This window comes from Vitis riparia, chromosome 15 (assembly GCF_004353265.1).
Source record: "Vitis riparia cultivar Riparia Gloire de Montpellier isolate 1030 chromosome 15, EGFV_Vit.rip_1.0, whole genome shotgun sequence".
In the NCBI taxonomy this organism is placed as follows: domain Eukaryota; kingdom Viridiplantae; phylum Streptophyta; class Magnoliopsida; order Vitales; family Vitaceae; genus Vitis; species Vitis riparia.
The window spans coordinates 10,114,518-10,135,261 of record NC_048445.1 but is presented as its reverse complement, the minus strand read 5'-3'; the positions used below and the strand labels follow the sequence as shown (position 1 = coordinate 10,135,261).

Sequence of the window (20,744 nt, the reverse complement as noted above, 5' to 3'; positions counted from 1 at the left end):
TTTACTTGCGACTCAACATTATGTTCTCATTGACATCAAGTCCTCAAGCACAGAGACTTTAAATTTGTAGTATCGATTGAGTATTTGGGTAGTTGAACCCAAAGGAAGCAACTCAAAACTAGTTCAAGGATTTGTAAGGGAATTTTCTTTAGTATTTTGTATGTTCAATTTATAAGATGATGGAGCTAAATCGAGAAATCAAATGTAGAGAAAATGTCTAAGGGTTTGTTTTAGGCATTTTCCCTTGTAGCTCTTAGATAAGAGCTACACCATAGAGTTTGTACTTTTTCTACCTATTGCTTCCTTAAGACACCAAAAACCAAATTAAGCCAAGCTTTGTAAATGTAAAGTTTGTGACCCATGTCTTTGATTGGTGCCACTAGAAGAGTTCTCTTATTTTTGGTTAATTCCTATGAAACCAAATTGATCAAGTCTTGTGGAGGCCCTACACCTTGGTCATCACTTCACTAACTACTAATTGGTCAGGGACATTTTCAAGTAGTAGTGACACATGTTGACAACAATGAATGTGTTAATTATTGTCTCAACTTGCCCAAACTTAGCTTTGCTGAATTAAACGGGAACCCAAACTGACTCCCATCTTAAACCAAAGAATCCCACACTCATGACAAATAGATAAAATTGAAAATTAAATATTGAAATTAAAAATACAAAATATGAACACAAGATTACAATTACACTAAAAGAAGAATACATTATTTCTCTTTATTCATACATTCTCTTCTACTTTCCTACTCTATTCTACTCCATATTTCATACTTTTAGCTACCAGCCTTGCCCCCCTTTTATAGAGCTATTTCAAACCAATTCAATAAGGTAAAAGAGAAGGATGAAGCTTGGAGAATCCATGTGGCAACCCATGGAGTGGAGAATGTGGCAATTTTGATGTTGAAAATTGACATCTAATAGCACGAAGCATGTAATGTAGCCAATTGTGATATATATCTACAAAAACAAAGGGAAATATTACAAAAATGAATTAAGCCTCAAAATAGGTTTAGTAATAAAATTGCCTAAAATGGTAAATTATAACAAAAAATTAAATAAACAAGTTTGACTTTGTTACATCATGTTTTGCTTTTAGGGGCTCAATCCCAACAAACTTCCACTAGCCTCAAAAGTAGACTAAGCATCGCAGAAAAAATTTGCTCTATAGTTACATCACCTCTTTTAACTATCTCACAAAGTGAGAAGTACTTTCCCTCTATGTGTTTTCCCTTCCAATGGTACCTTGGTTCTTTAGACTGTGCCACCATCCTACTATTATAAAAAATAGGATCTTCGATGATACAACCAAGGGAACTACCCTTAAGCTAAATGACTTCCTTTGTTGTTTCAAAAGTAATAAAAACCACTTAGAAAGTACGCATACCTAGAAGTAGACCTATGAGAGTCCTCATCAGACGGAAAGTCAAATTCTTGATACCTAAAGAATACCAACTCAATGTAAAGACTCACAAACATATAATCCCTCATTCTCTAAAGATTTTTGAGTATATGCTTGACATCCACCTAAAACTCTAATCTTGGATTAGCCTAACATCTACTTACCATTCCTATAGCAAAGCAAATATACGATCTAACATATAGCATCATATACATAAGGCTACCCATTGCAAAGGCATAAGGTATTACCTTAATGCGATTTCTCTCCTTAGATGTCCAAGGACAATGATCCTGAGAAAAAAAACTCCAAACCTAAGGGTAAAAAGCCCTTCTTGCAGTCCCACATCATGCACTTAATCAAATGTTTTTCGGTGTAGGAGACACAACACAATTTTCCTATTTTTATAGTCCCAAAAGACCTTAAACCCAAAAATATATTGCGTCCATTCTAGTTTTTCATTTAGAATTGAGTAGGCAACCAGATGTTAACTGAAGACAATATCCCTACATCATTCTTAATTAGTAGATTGTCATCTACCTACAAGATCTAAGAGCACTACCATGCTTTTCTGTGCTTTTTTGTATACACAAGACCCTTTGCTATGAAAATGTCTAGTTGTTGTACCTCATAAATTAGACGCAACAATGAATAGGAATGCTTTGATGGATTGTAGTATGACTATTGTTGAAAAGATTTTCTATAGTTGAAACAAAGTTTCAAACTATAACCTTTAGCTACAGACTAGCCAAAACTCAAGCTTTCCATATATTCCTTTGTTCATCTTATGGACCAACTTACACCTATGAGTTTTATCTCTTCAGGTGTTTCTATAGGAACACAAACCATGTTATAATACAAAGATTTTAACTATCCTTTCATAGCTCTTTGCCAAGAATGAACACAAAAATTGTTCAGTACTTCATCATCCATGGGATATAAACCTCCCATTATGATGAGGTACTAGTGTACTAGAAATTAGAGGAATGGTATGTCTCTAACTCTTTAGATCCATAGTAAATTTTGCAAAAGTGGGACTATCTTCTAATGTATGCTCCAATCTATATCATTCTTTGTCTTATTCCTTATCATATAGTTTTTATTAGAAATTTGGCATTTTTACCAACAAATATCTTCTAATGATTCAAACTATAAAAGCAATAACTCATAAATCCTCTTAAATATCCTATAAACCGATAGACCTCTTAAGAAAAAGATGTATTGCACAGTTTCTAAGAGATATCTTCAAAATAATATGAAAAATAATGAGAAATCAATTATCGATCTCAATGTGTCTATTAAAGTTTGATATCTTCTTTCCACTTCTTTATTTTGCAATAGAATTTCTAGGCACATAACTGGGATATAATCTCATGCTCCCTATGGAATGAATCAAACTTACTAGACACACTACTTCCATTTAATTGAAGTGCCTAATATGTTTACCCAATACGTTATCCGATCCCGTCTTAAATTCAATGAATGTATTCAAGACATCAAATTTTCTATATACATATTCAAACCTAAAATATTTATTAGTAAAATGATGAAATACATTTTCCATGAATAAACACAAGAAGGTTTATACACTTCAGTATGCAACAACACTAAATATTCCTTGGCTTTAATCCTTCTAGTCATTTTACCATCTATGTAGGATTCATAAACTGGAAAATCTTCTAGAAAGGAGTCTAAACTTGACAATCTTTCGATTTTATTTAGATTAATATGACCCAAATTTAGATACCAAATAGTTGATTAGTGCTAGGTTCAATCCTATGATCTGACTATTCTCATTACTTGGCAAAGTGATAATGAATTACATATAAAAGAATAAGATATTATCTCACAATTGAACCTAAGTATAATCCCATCATTTAACCTTCTCACTTGTTAAATACTCTATAAAGACTTATAAATAGTGGGCCTAGAATCTATCCACCAAAAATGGTGAAATTCATCTCTAAATATTCAACAACGAGAAAATGATTTATACTTTCCTTTTTTTTTTTTTTTCCTTTAGGTATATTGGACATTCCTTTTATAGTGTCCTAAAAGATCATAAAGGAATCACTTGTCCCTGAGTTTGCTCTCTTATTCATTTTCCTGAACTTTCTTTATTTGGTATTGTTCTTCTTGGTAGAAGAACCTAAAGAAGCCTTGACTCTCATATGAACAACCTTATGTTCTTTGAGAATTCCCCTAGCCATTTCAAAGGAAACTAGCAAGGTCTCTAAGATTGTATGGACTTTGGTGTTTATAGCAGTCCTAAGAAAAGCTTGTCTATCCGACCTACCCTTATCACTAAATAACCTTTGCATATTAGAAAGAGAATATGCAAGTCCCTGGTAATATACATGTGTTTGTATTCTAACACATTATCCAAAGATCTAAGTATTAGATACTTAGTTTTCTAATCCATCTAATACTATCTTTGATATATCAGTCTTTCTTTCTACTAAGTTAGTTCATAAGGAATAGCTAGTTCTACTTAAACTAGCTTCTATGCAATTAGTTACTATATCCTAAATAATAATTCAATCCAAGTGATTAGTTAGGCTAGGTTCATTGTGAGAAAGAGAGTGATTAGTAAATATAATTGATATGATATTTGTAACAAAAAATTGTTGGAATTTTTATGTGTGGACTTACATAATCAATTTGATAATATCATAAATCAGTGTTAATTTAATTTTTGCATTGTGGTCCATAATGAGACTGGACACATATTGTTGCTTGATTTTTTATGGGCTCACCCTAATTCACTTGACTGGCCCATTAAGTCAAGTGGTCCAAACACACACACACACACACACACGAATTTTCGTGGAGACAACTCTCTTTTCTTCTCTTGGAGAGCACTGCACGCACACACACTTGCACTTGGACTGAATTTTCGGGAAGCAAGGGAAGAGCTCATTGATCCCTAATTTTCGTACCATCACGCACCTGGAGCAGCTTATTAGATATCAAAGGAGGAAGAAATGGCTTCCCATGGCATAAACCAAGGTATCCGGTTCATTTTTTGCTATTAAATGCATGCTTAAATGTTAACATGTGATCCTATGCTATTTCAAATCTCTTCAACAATGACCATGCATATAACATAATTGATCATTCAAGGCAATTAGTAATTAGTTTTTTTTAAATGTAATGCTTTCAAACCACATGTTTTTTTGTTAGATATCCTAGTATCATAAGAATCAAGCTTATGTGGGGACCTTATTGCTAGTTAGAGACCCTCTTAGATTGCTCTCCTTGCCTTAACCATGAAAGGTGTTGAAAGACAAGATTAACATGTTTTTTAAGTTTGGCACATGGACTATGCAAGTGGGACCACATGGGTGATTCTACCACTTCATATCCAATGCCAAATGTATAATCATTGTCCTTGAACTATCAGTATCACAAAGTAAAGAACCCCATTATAGGGGTGGTCACTCCCACTACAGACATATTTAGTCTCGTCTATGTGGAAAGTTCATATCTCTTGATTCCTAAGCCTCAACCCACTATGGGGGAGGTGATGAACCAAAAAATAAAGTTGGGCTCAACAATGGAGGCCGTGGGTTTGCCTAAAACCCTCTTCTACTTAATCTTTTGAAATAAATAATAGTATTTTAAATCATTAGTAATTACCCCGATGAATAAATTATCCATTTTGAGAATTTTCAAAAATATTTATTTTTTAATTGGAAACTTAGTATAATTGTCAACATGAAAATTTTAAAATTTCCATGAGAGCATTTAAAAAAAAATTGATAAAATATATATTCTCAAAATTTTAAAATATATTTTCATAAAATTCTCCTTCTCTACATAATTATAATTAATAAGTATTTTATCCCTGAAATGTTTTTAAAGAAATTTATTTCCATCTAATTACTAAGTTTTTTTGTAAGAACTTTTTAATGATAAATTATCTCTAATGAAAATTTCCAAAATATTTATTTTCTAAATTGAAAACTCTAGTGTAATAAGAAACTTTTGCTTCTCATATTCAAAATTACTCATAAATTTATTTTCCTTATCCCTACACCTTTCCAATTTAATAAATATTCTCATGAAAACTTTATAATAATTTATTCTATTAAATATTACCAAAATCACAACCTTTTAGTAATTCCTTAATGAATAAAGTATTTTCTATGAAAAAATTTCAAAAATATTTATTTTAATTTAATTCATTTTGGAAAGTATTTTAAAAATATTTATATCTTTATTAAATTACTAAAGCTTTGAAAATAATTTGGCAACATTTCTTTTTATAAATTCTTTATCGTAAGATTTTCTAAATTCATTATTTACTTTTTAAATTTGGATTCTTATGCCAAAAAAATTGTTTTCTTATTCTTTATTTTTGAACCATCCAAAACCAAATTGAACAGTTTCTCGGAGGGGAGCCTCTAGAACCACCTAGTGGATAGTTAAAAAAGAATACCATTCTTATTAGCAACAACTAGTTTAAATAAACAATATTGACAAAATCATGAAAATTTAATAAGAATATCAAAACACTTTTCTTTAAATTTTAACATTTATTTTGGTAACCTTCTTAATTATGAATTTTTAAAATAGAGTTATTTTCTTTAAATTAAAATCTTATACATGATATATATATATATAAAATAAAGATTTAGAAAAATAAGAACTCTTCCAAAAAGGAAAAATTCTTTACTCTTAGAGATCTTAAAATTTTGAGAAAATTTTAAATAAAATTAAAATATTTAAAAATTAATTTTAAAAGGGAAAGAAAACTCTTAATTCTTTTCCAACTTATCTTTTCTTAAAAACAATTTCTTAATCATGCACATTCCAATTTAAATAAGTTTTCAAATTTAAAAAATCATGAAAATTTATTTCCAATTAATAATACCAAAATATTTTAAGACTATATATACAATTAATAAAAATAGCATAAAATAGGAAATAATTAAATAAAAATTTACTCATGGCCTTTGAGGATTCTGTTGCATATTTGGTCATTAAAATTTGAATAAAATCTAAATTATCAAAATAACCCTATGACCAAATATCAGGGTTAGTAAAAATTGAAACACATTAAAAAAAGCTTAAGTGCTGCAAAAAACAAAAAGCCTAAAAAAGGCTTAAAATTGAGTCTGAACAACCAAAAACAATTTAACCCAAACTTAATCCCCAAAACAACATGCTTTTTACCCGGCTCTACTTCAATTGCCATATCTTCCTCGTTTTAACTCTGATTTACAAACCATTTCAAGTGTTTGATTCCTGATTTCCCAAGCAAACCATATGTGGGTTGCCTCAAGAAACTCATGGGAGGCAGCCTTGATTTCGAGTCAAAGTTAATGTCACTATGCTGCCATGAATCACAAAAACAAGAACTTCCAAAAATCTTTCTTTTTTTTCTTAAATCTCCATAGGATTTCAAGAAAAAAACTTCAAGAATCTTTCTTTTCTCTTGGATCACCATAGATAGATAAAAAACAAGAATTTTTTTTACAACAATAAAAACAAAATTCCTGTGCTCCTATAATGGAGTTTACAACCCATTATTGAAAAAAAAAATTACAATAAAATAAAACTATTCAGAGAAGTAAACTATTGAAACATTAGACTCAAGCTTTTCAAGAGTGAATTATAATAATAACAGTATTAACCAAAAGCAACTAATATCAAGGTCATTGACTTACAGTTTGATTAAGGGGATTGATATTACATATCCACTTTATTTATTAGATCATGCCTAATTTTAAATTAATCTAACACTCATTCAATTTGAGTTACTTCTATCATACTTCTGTTTAACATGGCAAGATGTTGATCTCTAAAACATAACTTCAATTATCCCTCATGAATTAATTTTTTATTCTTAGATGAATTCACTTTAAAGTAGAGTCTTTATCCCATAAATATAGAAAATAATCTTTCATGTACTGGCTAGCCTTTCTACTAAGGGGTTTTCCCAATTTTGCAAGTGATGACTTTTACTCTTGGTTTAAAATTATGAAATATAGATTTGACCAAGGTAGCCATTTTCACTTCATGAATTTCAATTTATGAACTATATCAAACATGATATTACAAATCAATTCAATATAAGTATGACGTTCATGAATTCCTTGAATTTGAAACTACACACAAAAGTCCGATCTTGAGAAGACTTCCTTTTAGTTAGAAACAACAATAGATTTTATAGATCAATCGTATCCAATTCTCTATTTTCATGATTAATCAAATTCTCAAATGAAATTAAAGTGCTCTAGGGATGATAGAAAGAAGAAGAAACACCTCAACGAATATCAAATGCATAAGATGCTTAAAATATTTGGGAAAACAATGATAAATCAAGTATCCAACAAACATAAATCAAGCAATAAACATGGAGTTTGGTGAGCCTAGGATTCTAAGAAGTATGACTCCCCTAAATAAATGATTATAGGTCCAATGAAAAGACATTGATCAATGGGACAAGTACCTAAATATTTCCTAAGGAATCAAACCTAATGAAATCTAAAGGACAAAAATATTCCAAAGATTAAACTCCCCTAAATTCATGACCAAGACTCAAAGAAGAAAAATAACACTCGAACAATGAATTCTTAAGAAGAGAACATACAAACCCTATGCACTTTGAAAATTGACATAGAATTAGGGATGAGAATAAGACACTGAGGTTAGACCTTATGGTATGGAACAAAATGTTCTATTGAGAAGAGGAAGCTCTTATAGATTTCCTAGGAGATGAATATTTATTAGGAGTTGAAGTCCTATGAGAATCTAAAGGAGTTACATTTGAAATGACTAAGCCTTTACTTTGAAATGCAATCATCTTTATCAGCCCAAATTTGCCCAACATTGGAAGGTGTGACTACTAGACTCTTCCTATTCCTACACCTAGTGTGGGACTCCTTACCTTTCCTAAGGAAGTTGAACTCATTCACTAATCCATTTACATGAGATTAAAACCTATTAAGGAGTCTATTGTAGCACTTTGATCATGTAGTGCAATAGGAGTGGTGTTAGAGGATGATTCCATAGAAGGAACACCCCCTAGCCTTTACAGAGGTTATTTTCCCACTAGTGGGAGTTTCAACCTTACTAATGTACCCTATCATTCACTTTTACGCCTTCAATCTTAATTTTAGGGCTTTCTTCAAAAGGAGCTTTATAGGCATCATGAGTAGTATCAAACTTGCATTCAGACTCATTATTAAAATGTATTCATTTATAGGATCAAAATTATAAATGACAAAAAACAACAAAATTTATAAAATTTGCATCTGTAATCTTTTAGGACTAGGACAATCTGCAACCATATGTCATAATCCACCATAGTTGAAGCCTCAACTTTTTTATTCTTGGATGAACCTTTTTCCTTCTCTTTTGGATTATTGTTGACTTTTTTTTTCCCCTCTTTAGGGTTTGATTTTGGAAATTTTCTTTTATGAGCTCTTGAGACATTTTTAGACTTTATAGCATGTGGAAACACAACGAGCTCTTGAGGTTTGATTTTGGATGAACCCTCTTGCAATATGAGTATTGCTGTGACAATCAAGTTTTCCCCCTTTTTCAATTTTCTTCTATTTTCTTTATTTTCTTGGTAGCCAAACACTAGGTGTGAGAATTTTTCTCTTATAACAGTGAAATTTTCTCCTTTTTTTTTTGTTTTTTTTTCCTCCAACTTTAATTGCCAATTACATTCGTGATAATAATTTTCTCTTGTTAACTCCTTTCCAGTAGATTCAATGATATTAGATTATATTTGTTATAAGCAAAATTATGAATGAAATTGATATGAAAAGTAAACAAATTGGTACAATTGAGAATATGATTCAACTTTAAATTGATAATAATCGCACCATAATCCGATATCTAAATCAACATCCGAATCCCAAAAACCTAATTTACCATAAAATTTCTAAAATGAAATTTTCATAGTAAAAAACCACCATGCATATTCACCTGCTACATCTAATCTGTTCAACCTACAGCATTTTATCAGACATTATTTTCATGCTGATCCATTGATACTAAACTTTAAATTACAGCTAAAAAAAAACTTACAAAGAGCCAAGGCTTGAATATAAACAAATGGAATTAAAATGAGATCAAGTATGAAAAAATATAACCTAAAAAAAAAAAAAAGAAAAAGAGAAAAAGGGCTATGAAAGAGCTACTTTTGAGTATCATTAAAAACAAGCCACTTCTTGGTACCATAAAAAAATCCAAACAATTATGTTTAACATCATATAGCAATCCTTACAATAATGTCAGAATTCTTTACAACAGAGAATGGGCATGGAATGTGATCTTCTACATTTTTATATCAGACAACATCTATTTTCTCAGCTGATGACAAGCAGGAGCTAGATTTGGCTGACTTAATTAAACAGATTAGAAATTGACTTGTCGGAAATCACTATTAGGATACAGGTAAGCATAACTCAATGAAGCAAACACAAAGAGCCAAATCATCCTCTACATGTATATATGTCTCTACACTGCAAATACTGGCATCAAAGAAATTTGAATCTAACAGACATGGGTACCCTGTTGGAATTTATGGAGCTGTCTTCAAGTGATGACTTAATATTGTTATGTGCTCTCAATGATTAAAGAAAGGGGAGGCAAAATCAAGAACTACAGTGCAAAGCACTTCAAACAAATGTTAACCCACCAAAAAAAAGAAAAAGAAAAAAAGGGAAATAGGAGATAAGAAAATAAGTTTACAAAGGCTCTGTTAAATTCATGAATAAATTTGAAAGCTGCATATGCTCAACAGATACACCACCTTGCATTTTAGACATTTTCACTGATGAATTAATTTTGTAACACTTTTGAAACTACTGCACCTTTACCAGGAGAGTTAGAACCACTTGTATTTCAGCAGACGGAAGAAGGGGACCACCACTGATGGATAGGGAATGGGAGATCTCAACACAGAATGCATCGTACAGCTCCAGCATTATGGCTTGTGGATCTTGAAGCCAAATACTCTTGGGACGTAGCTCTGCGCTGCCTTCTGTGGCTTCAGGTGACCATATGTCATCAGAAATAGATGAGGAAATGTGGTTCCAAAGTAAGCTCCATCAATATCTTGGTAATGTTAGGGAAATATTGAATCAAAACACCACAAAGAAAGCAAATTTAGAACCAATATCGCACAGTAGAAGATGAGCATGGGCCCCTGGCTATTGGTAAATAGCCAGGGTTTGAAGTCAAAAGCTTCCTATGTTAAACTGCTATTTGATTTCAATATATAAGGACATGATCAATAATTGAGGAACAGCATAAAGAATAACATAACAAGCTGAAGAAAAAACTATAAACACATATGCTATGTCTAGGCAAAGTTAAAAAACAGTAAACTGAGATTCAAAAGGGCACATGTGTCCAGCATTTCATGCATGCTAACATAAATAATGCAGAATGGATGGCCAAAGCCTAAGGTGTTTGCGATTCTATGGTCGTGTAGGTAGCATCAATGTGTGGACATCAATGACAAAAATTTTAACTATTGATTGGTGGTGAGGAGAAGAAAGATTACGCCAAATTGGTGCTGCATGTGCAGAAGGGATGGGGATATTGCTAATCATTTGTTGCTTCCATTCTCCGATGGCTCCACTTGCGATCAATATTTTTGAGTTTATATTAAGAGTCTTGGATAGTTCTAAAAACAATGAGCCAAGATGACATGTAATTGGCATGTAGAGTTTGAGGAGGTGGCATGGAGAGAAATCCCTTCAAGTGTTGCTCAGGGATTGGGTAAAGAGTTTAGAGGAAAAAAATTTGAATGCTGTGGAATGCTCCAGGAAATGTCATTGTAACACCTTTATGTTTGGACAATAGATCATAACGCAGATTCAAGATCTTGGAATTTATCGATGCCTGGGACCATGGTTAAGCTCTAAGGTTCTGTCATCCAGTATCTTTCTTGGTTTACCCCCATCTTATACGGGTGTCATGGATCTTGTATACTTCACAAGTACCAGGGACCAGGAATTTATCAATGCTTGGGTGCATGCTTTTTAGTACCTATTTGTTCATGATCTGTCATTTAGAAAGTCCTATAAATAATGGAAACATCAGACAATGTTGCAGTATCATCAGGAACAAAAATTCCTCTCCCTACAATCTCAATAAGAATAGTAAGTAGAAAAACTGAACAATGAGAATGCAGTGTTTAACTAGATGAATGAAATAAAAGTTGATAAATATTTGTGTAATAGAAGGATACTGCCTTGGTACTTGGATCGAGGGTAATATATATCTTCACATTTGGGACAGTAAATCTTTACAGTACTTGAACGAGGAATGTCTGATTGACCAACTGGAAGACAGGGCTGTCCACAGCAGTAAACTCTTGGGCATCTCCCAAAGTCATAGCTCTTGTACTTCTCTAACTGCAGAGGTTTCCAGCACAAAAAATTGACCAAGACAATATGAAAAAGACAACCACCAAAAAGAATGACCAAAGAGAATTTCTTGCAAAATCCTACTGTTGCAGAGATTTTCTTGTTAGTCAAATGAATAAAACATATAGCAAAAAAATCAATTAGTAACAATATAAACAATTTGTCACAAAATCCTACCATTGCAGACATTCCCTTGCTGGTAAGAATGTACCGGACATGAATAAGACCGTACAGCATCTCTGCAGCAGATTCAACCAATTCATTCTGCTCTTCAGTGAACATATCACCTAAAAGCACAGAAAGTCGAGATTTACATGAACAGTCAGAAGGTATTTTTGATGGTGCAAATGTAGTCAAGAATCAACATCTAAGGTTCTAAGGAATGCACAACTGATGAAACCCAATATGGCAATATCAACAAGCTATACATTTTTTTATATAGGAATTGTACACACAGACAGAGAGGGAGTATCAAATTTTTTTATATAGGAAATGTGTGAACCAGATATGCAAACTCACACATATGGAGAGAGAGAGAGAGAGAGTGTGTCTCAAACTAAACATCTCTACTAGGAATTCTATAAGACCACCTTCAATGAAGACCCCAGATCCCATGTTCAAGCCAAACCTGGAGGATGGCATTATGAAAACAACAATCAATCTTTCTTCTTTTGGCAAGGGTAGGGCAAATAGTTGAATAACCAGATATGCTCCCACCTTATTCAATCTGCACACAACCACCGACCCCACCTTTCATCAAAACCCTACATCTCAAGTTTAAGCCACATTTGGAGGATGACATTATGAAAAAATCCAATGACCATTTGTCACCACAATAATCCATCTTTCCTCCTTTTGCAAGCTAGAGAGATTAGTTGAATTATTGAGGCGGGTTCTTCATTTCAATGAGGTGTCTTGCCTTATAGTAAAATCTAGGGAAGAGTAAGCTCATACTGGAAGGGGATGTTGCTGACATGAATGAGCTCATGTTGTTGCATGGGTGAACAGTAAGCCAACAGCTTATTTAGGCCTCCATTTGGGTGGTCCATAAGATATCATTCAGCATGGATTCTATGCCTCAATAAGAAGGAGCTTGCCTCCTGTAGAAGGCAATACTGGCCAAAAAGGGAGAATCACAATTATTAAAAGTATCCTCTCCAGTTTACCAATTTACTTCATTTCCTTGTGATTCTTATGGTATTGAAGATTCACCCGAGGAAGATTAAATGTGACCTCTAGTGGGTCAGAAAATAGCACTTAATTAAGTGTGCAACCATTTCTCCAAGTAAGAGCAAGAGTGGATTCAAAATCAGAATTATTTCTATCCTTGGTACTGGATTACTGAGTAAGTGCCAGTGGGTGTATGCAGGTGAGCAGATGGAAACTGGTAATTTTCAGCACGTGAATGGAAATTGGTGTTCCAGGGAGGTGAGGGAGGTTTCTGAGCAGGTTTGGGAGAAGCCATTTGAAGACATTGAGTTCATTTATTGTCTAAAACAAATATTTGTGTAGGGGCTGAAATTGTTTCCCTACTTCTTTACCATATCTTCTAACAGAACTGTTAGAATAGTGATCATATGAGTTGGAGGGTGGATTAGGGCCATTGGAATACTTGTATCTATAGGAGTTTTCATGAATGGGAATTGGAGATGGCTAGTTTGATTCTTCAATACATTTAAAAAATGGTTGCTTATGGGGCAGTAAGGATAGTTTGGCAAAAAGGTGTAAAAATAATGGGTTTCTTTCCCTGTCAAATCCTTCCATAATTTCCTTCCTTTGGAGATTTCCTATCTATTTCCTGCCAACTAAGGAGGTTTAGGACAACCAATCGACTCGTAAGTGTAGATTGCTTCTTATTTAACCTACGCTGCTGGTGCACGGGGAGACAATGTTTAATTATACCCCCATCCATTATGAAAAGTCGCACATGTTCTGATATCCACTATTTTCCTTGTTTTCTTTTTGATAAGTGAGCGCATATATATATAACTAGGCAAAAAGCCACAAAGCATACAGGAGGTATACATAGTAGCCTACGCAAAAACAAAAACAAAAACAACACTCACCACCCCTTAGGGAACGGCAAGCCATTCCAAAAAACCTAAAAGCGAAGAGGACTCCTCTCCCATGTACACCCTAGCCCAACTCCACAAGTTACAAACAAATGAATTCTTTAGTTTCTGAATAGCTAGAGAGCCCCCCCTAAAAGCTAATCTATTTCTCTCCTTCCAAACCGTCCAAAAAATACACAACGGAATGGAAGTCCAAATCCTTTTCCTCTTTCTCCCCACAAAAGGGCCCCTCCAACTTACTAACATCTCTTTGACTTTCTCTGGGAACACCCAATTGGCCCCAAACAAGGCCAAGACAATCTCCCAGAGAGCTCTTACAACTGTACAGTGTAAAAGAATATGATTTACAGTTTCCTCTTCACAACCACACAAAAAACATTGGTTTGGAAGCTGCCAGCCCCGTCTTTGAAGCTTGTCCAAAGTTAGGACCTTCTCCCAAGAAGCCTCCCAAGCAAAAAAACGACTTTGGTTGGGACCTTGTCCACCCAAATGCTCTTTTTCGGGAAGGAATTGACATTGGATCCTGTCAACAACTTGTAAGCATCTCTAATCCGAAAGCGGCCGTGTCCCTCTCCTTTCCATATCACTGCGTCCTCTTCAATAGAGATCCTCAAATCCCTCAACATATGCAACAACTCTTCCAAGGCGTCCATCTCCCAATCATTAGAATTTCTAGAATTTCTTAAGTGTTCCTGCAAAGTAAAAGGTTTATCATAGGGTTCATCCAAAGGAAGGTGTTAACAATGACCTCCTTTCCATGTTTTGGTGTGTTTAAAAAGAATGTAACAATAGAAACTCTATTGTGGAGTAATTAGAGCAGATGGCAAAGGACTCGTTTCTCAAATCTTTTTTTGCTTGGTCTATCGATCTTTTGCTAGTTGATAATTCTTTTAGTGTGAAGTTTGATCATGGCTTGGAGGAAGAGTTAAAATGGCATAGGCCTTTTACTTTCCTTTATAATCTTCTGTCTTTTAATGCTTCAATGTCTTAGTGAGATTCTAAAATTTTCCTCTTTTATACATTTTCTTTATTTTCTCACTTCTTATATTTTTCCCAATCCCATAACCTTTATTCCTTGTTCCCTGCCTTGAATACAAAATCAATGAAGCCTTAGTCCACCTTATTCAATTGTAGACAAGCACCTAGGAGTGTTCTACATCAAAGTTCCTGATTAAAAAAGAAACCTCAATAATCGTTTCTTTAGGAAACTTTTGTTTTTTTTTTTCTGATAGATAAATGGATATAGTATTAATAAAAGCGTCAAAAGGAGAGCACCATGGTACACACGGTGTTGTTTCTTTGGGAAACTATTGGCCCAAAACATCACCATCTTACCTTAAACAAATTAATATTAGGAACAATTATTCTTTTGTTTGATCTCCTTGTCTTTTAGAAAATTGATGAGATTAAAATTTGAAATCAACTTGACAACTTTTAGCCTGTATGAGGTTGACAATGTTGAGTTAAAAAAATTGTGTTTGGCCACTTTTTGGATTTCATCTTTATGTAGTTAGTCTTGCATGACAGCTTACTTGAGCTCGGGAAATTTTTTAGAAGCACCTGTATGACACCCCAAAAGAATGCCCTTGTTTGGTTAAAATGTTGGCTGTTGAAGACCTAAACTATGAACCTTCAATGCCTAATTCATGAGCATTCTAGATGCAGTCAGTAAATCTCTATCTATCCCTCTTATGAAGGAGGTTTTCCTTTCTAGACACTTCAAAGCTAGTACTAAGATATGACCTATGCTTCCAAGGTTGATTTGAAAGCCAGATTTTAGGACTGAGAGGACTATTCCCATGTTTTTGGCTTTCTTCTGTAGTGACCAACTTTGGAATGATTCCATATGTTTCTTTACTAGGGATTGGACTTATTTCTTCATATGAGGCATAAACTAACATATACAATCAAGAAAAATGCAATTAGGCAAGCCCAGTTTAATATTCAACGGATTTTCATCTTGATTGATGCATGAAAGGTTCAGACATGCTAAATAGGCCAGTAAGAAACAAACATTAAAGTAAACAAATTGCGGAAGTCCTTAAACAGTTCCTCCTGAGTAATCAGATGTCAATAATATTTTTAAGTAGTTTGGTGCTTTATTATCTATAATCCAGGAATCTTGTTAGATACCACTCATTATTCTCCTCAAAATGTTCTACTCACATCATCACTTGAGTGATTTCTTAAAGAATGTGTTTGTTCGAAGTTTGCAAGGATATTAAATAAAAATAACAATAAAAATATTTAGGGCAGCAACTCTTCTTGGGCAGTACATTTCTTAGTGGATTATGGAAAATTGCTGTGAAATTAGCTTCCCATGCTTAGTACCAGACCTTTGTAATTGTATCTTAAAATTACTGATTTCATGGTGAAGTTTAGTTATTAAGTGGTAAAACATATCATGCATCATTTTGCTTTTTCTTTTTGTATATCATGTATTATAAGTTTTTTTATACAGTAAAAAATAAATATAAAAATATGCGAACATGTAAATATATATTGGATGCATGAAGTATCGAGTAATATATAACCAATTTTATAAAATATAACAGGATTTAAAGAATTAAACTACATCATACCATATGAAATCATTAAGTACTAGAGTTTTAAAAAGTTCAATTAAAGAAAATATGAATTTAATAAATAGATTCATAACAAAATCCACAAAAATAAACTTTAAAATCTTTTTATTTGATTTTTAGTTCCAAATTTTAACTAGTCATATGTACAAACTTAAGCTTTTAGCAAAATCAGTTGTTTAACATTGCATTAGAGCCTTGTTTGGTAGGAGGCCATGTGTTCATATTTCCGCAATCTATTAAGCCTAAAAAAAAGGCCACTTTATTAAGCCCGCGTATAAGCACAAAGGAAGCACATGTGAGGAAGGACATTGGAGTGACAATATACCGTGTAGGTCCAAATCCTAAAAGCTTAAGAGTTAAGGAAAATTGGTTGTCCAACACATACACACATAGACACATGTATAATTATTTTCAATGTTAATATTCAAACCATTCAAAGGAAAAATATCCAATATTCATTGTAAGAATAAATTTACTAACTTCTACTATGGCCTTTGACAACAAGAATGTCACGTTTTATGTAGGATTATTGACCCTTCCTTTCTCTTATGATCAATTTCAAACATTTTTTTGTACATTTTAAACGATTAATATAATAATTGAATTTGATTTTCTAAAAAATTATGAAAAATAATTAAAGTTGTATGCATCGTTATATCATAGTATCACATATCGTATATGTATCGTAAGATATGCATCTTAAGCTACAGATTACCATACATATCAATTTCCATAAATAAAAAAAAAAATGTATTGTATCATTGTAGCATATCATTTATCATAAGTTTTTAACAACAATGCATAGAAGAAAATTGCTACTCTGTGTTCAAATAGTACTACCAAATTGCATGCTTTAATATAAAGGTAAACTTAAGTTCAATTATACAAAATCAAAAGAAAATTGACAACACGGTATTCATATTATCTTAGAGCTATAACCCAAAGACATCATTTCAAAGTGATTAAAGCTAAACATAGAAACGATGCTTACCATGAGAGGACTCAACGTCCAAAATTAGGTCAAGAGCATAATCGTAATATGGAACTTGACTGCTTAACCCGCAAAGATTAAAATCATCTTGGATATATTCATCATCAACTTCACAGAAAAATTCATTTCCTCTCAAATTGCAGAACCATGAGATCCAAGATGTGTCATCTCCATCAGAACCACTGACATCTGACTCTTCACTGTCAGTTTCAGATTCCTCTGCAGTTAATGCAAGTATTATCATCATTAGCATGCGAGCACAAAAGATGTATACATTCCAAAGATACGCATTTCAGTTTCCAAAAATAATTTTCAATCCTATGAATTATGATTAGTAACTGATAGTTTCAACAAGGAGAAAAACAAACAAGCATGTCCAACTTCATAACAGGACAGAACCAGACATCATTCTAGTCAGAGTTAAACCAATCACAAGTAAATGGGAAAAAACAAAGACAGGATGACTTTCCATCCACAAACCAAATAGAACAGGGTAAACAATACCAGCATAGTACTCTAGCCTGTTGCTCCCAAAAACATAAGCAAGGGAGATACCTGAGGTGCATGTATTTTTGTGCTTACATAATGACAAAAATTGGACAATCTCATAAAATAGTATGCATACTGCCATTTTACACAAGTCAAGGTCCTCAATTTTTAGATTGCCCTCAAAATACTTATACAAAAATATAAATAGGGCAAAACTATTGCTACACAGAACCTATTTCTATAGCTCATCCAAGTTATATGCCTTCACCATGTACTCAACGCAGTCCTTGCAATTGTCTGGCTGCTACCATCTACAACAACTTGAAAAAATCAGTATCATGATATTGTAAACCATTTGTAGAGTGTCCATTTATCAGATAACTACACTTACATGTCCCAATAACATTACTCATGAATACAAATGACACTAAACCCAATCCCAAGTGCACACTTCTTAAGCAACCACTTCCCATGGTAAAAATATCCATCATTGAATATGAGATATGCTTTTTATAAGTGATTGTACAGAAACCCAAATCCATGTTGCAACCTATGGGCCTAGAAAATGTACATGGAACACACAGAGCAAAACCAAAGCAAAGAAGGAAAGAAAAATAAGATACACTTGATTGGTGGGTATCCAAGTGAATGGCGATGTCTAGAAAAAGATCTTCTCTCCACAGTTCTATCTTCCATTAGCAAAGCCAAAAATATCTGTCCAATTCTTAAACTAGCATATCCAAAAATCCTTTTGCTGTCTTAGCTAGCCCTTTTCCCCCAGTTGCTCGCCAATACCCTACACATCTCCATATGGTGTACCTAATCTTCCACCAAAGCCAAAGAACACAATTCCAGCTGTCCATGTAAAAGTTAACATTGAGAAAATAAGCACAATCAAACAAATACAAGCTTTCTTTTTTCCTTCTCCTTTTCCCTTTTACCCTTTCTGGGTTCGGATACAAAAGAAAAATGCAGAAGGCCGCAAAAAACAAATAGACCCAGATCCCATATCACAAATTAACTCCTCGACAACGGGGCACACCACAAAATCACCCAAAACCAAACATAACATCCACAATTCACCATAAAAACCAACCTTTATCGCACTCAAATAACAAAATGGTTGGAAAAAAAAAGAAAAAAAAAAGCACTGACCATCAGAGCACTTGTTCTTAGGGAGAGACGCGGCGCGAGTGTCGCGGTGGTCGAGCTGCGATTTTCCGGCTGATGTCGACGGCACCGACAACCTCTCTTTGTCCTTGCTGCTCAGGCCCTTGGATGTCGAAGGGGACGATTTCTCTAGGTGCTTGTCTAGCGCATCGTTGATCCGCTTTCGATCGAGCGGACCCCCCACGATCTCCGATTTCGACGATCCACCGCCTCGTTCTCTATACATGTCCTCGTTTATCACCTCAGAAGTTCACGAAAAACACAAGATTCTCAAACCTTTTCATCAAACATATCTCGGATGCGAGACAGAGAAACCCTAGATCTCGCTCGATCGATGTTCGAAATCGATTGGTTTTTTTGGATCGGAAGGTGTAGATTTTGAAGATATTGAATCAGAGGAAAGATCGAAACGAAGAAACTCTAGATTTGAAGAGAAAGAGATGCAAACATGGAGAGAAGATTGGGGTTTCAGGAGGGAGACGGAGAATACAAGGCTAGGGTTTCTACCAGCTCTTCTCTTGGTTTTCTCTCTGTTTGTATTGTCGTTTGCGTTCTTCTCTTTCATTTCATTTCATTCATGCCCCTTCTATTTTTCCTTTTTGAGAGAAAAAAAATAATTCTAATTTTCAATTAAAAAATAAAAATATATATATATTCATTTTATTTTTTATTAATTAGTGAAAATTTGTATTACTTATTTTATTATAATAATAATAATAATATATTAAAAACTTGAACTTAATTTTTTTTCCTATCATGATGCCATATGGGAGGCTAATAGAACTTGTAAATTTGGGTTGATGAAATCAAAGCACATTTATTTCATTTTATTTTCTCCAATTATAAAATAATATTATTATTTCGCCATCAAATCTCCACCCTTGAATTTATTGCACATTATTAGATTTTGTTGATTATTTTAAAGATTATTAGATTTTGTTGATTATTTTGTATATTTCTAAAATATGTTAGATAATCTTATAAATACATACGAAATTTTGTGGATAAATTTCGAAATTTTGTTTCTATTTAACTTCTTTCAAATTTTCTCTTTATTTTCTTTACATTTACAATACCTTATCAATACAAAACTCGGAAAAAAAATAAAAATAAATAAATAAGAAATTCATTTATAATAGTTTTTACAATACCTTATCGGTTAGACATGATATGATTTTTCATTAAAAATAACTTTTAATATTATCGTGGTTATTGTTAAAAAGATCGCACCCTACCACTAGTATTAGTGAAATGATTAAAAAATCCCGTTTTGTATAATAAACCTACCAAAAATCATAAAATACATACATACATACATATATATATATATATAGTATTAAAGGTGTGACATGCAATGATACTTAATGTGTGCTAGCGGTATGATCAAGTATTTCATTGATCTTTACCAAATGTTATTTAAAATAAAATTAAGTAATTGATAGGTAATGTTTATTCTTAAACTATCACCTATAATATTTACTTTGTTATACTGAGTCATTTTATTTTAACAAAATACATGTTATGTTTGTTAATACAAGTCTATGTTTTACCTATACATATCAATTGCTTAATAAATATGTTTTCAAGGAATTGTCTCATCAATTGTATAACACTGATAGTAGCTATATTAGGTAA

General features: G+C 33.0%; 1 protein-coding gene across 1 annotated transcript; it reads right to left on the bottom strand.

The window, feature by feature from the left end:
- Nucleotides 1–9,835: 9,835 nt before the first annotated feature.
- LOC117932229 (putative casein kinase II subunit beta-4) lies at nucleotides 9,836–19,674 on the bottom strand. Its single transcript, XM_034853360.1, has 5 exons — nucleotides 19,095–19,674; nucleotides 17,451–17,669; nucleotides 11,980–12,089; nucleotides 11,625–11,790; nucleotides 9,836–10,483 (listed from the first exon to the last, which is right to left on the bottom strand). The coding sequence occupies exons 1-5, from the start codon at nucleotides 19,333–19,335 to the stop codon at nucleotides 10,353–10,355; spliced, it is 867 nt and encodes a 288-aa protein (XP_034709251.1). The 5' UTR covers nucleotides 19,336–19,674; the 3' UTR covers nucleotides 9,836–10,352.
- Nucleotides 19,675–20,744: the final 1,070 nt, after the last annotated feature.

What these genes read in the sequence shown, in the direction of transcription:
- LOC117932229 (XM_034853360.1), bottom strand. Translation starts at nt 19,335, where the DNA reads ATGTATAGAGAACGAGGCGGTGGATCGTCGAAATCGGAGATCGTGGGG. An exon ending in TAAGAACAAGTGCTCTGATG is followed by an intron (nt 17,670 to 19,094) that starts GTCAGTGCTTTT and finishes CATTAACTGCAG; the next exon opens with AGGAATCTGAAACTGACAGT. An exon ending in TCGATCCAAGTACCAAGGCA is followed by an intron (nt 10,484 to 11,624) that starts GTATCCTTCTAT and finishes AACATTACCAAG; the next exon opens with ATATTGATGGAGCTTACTTT.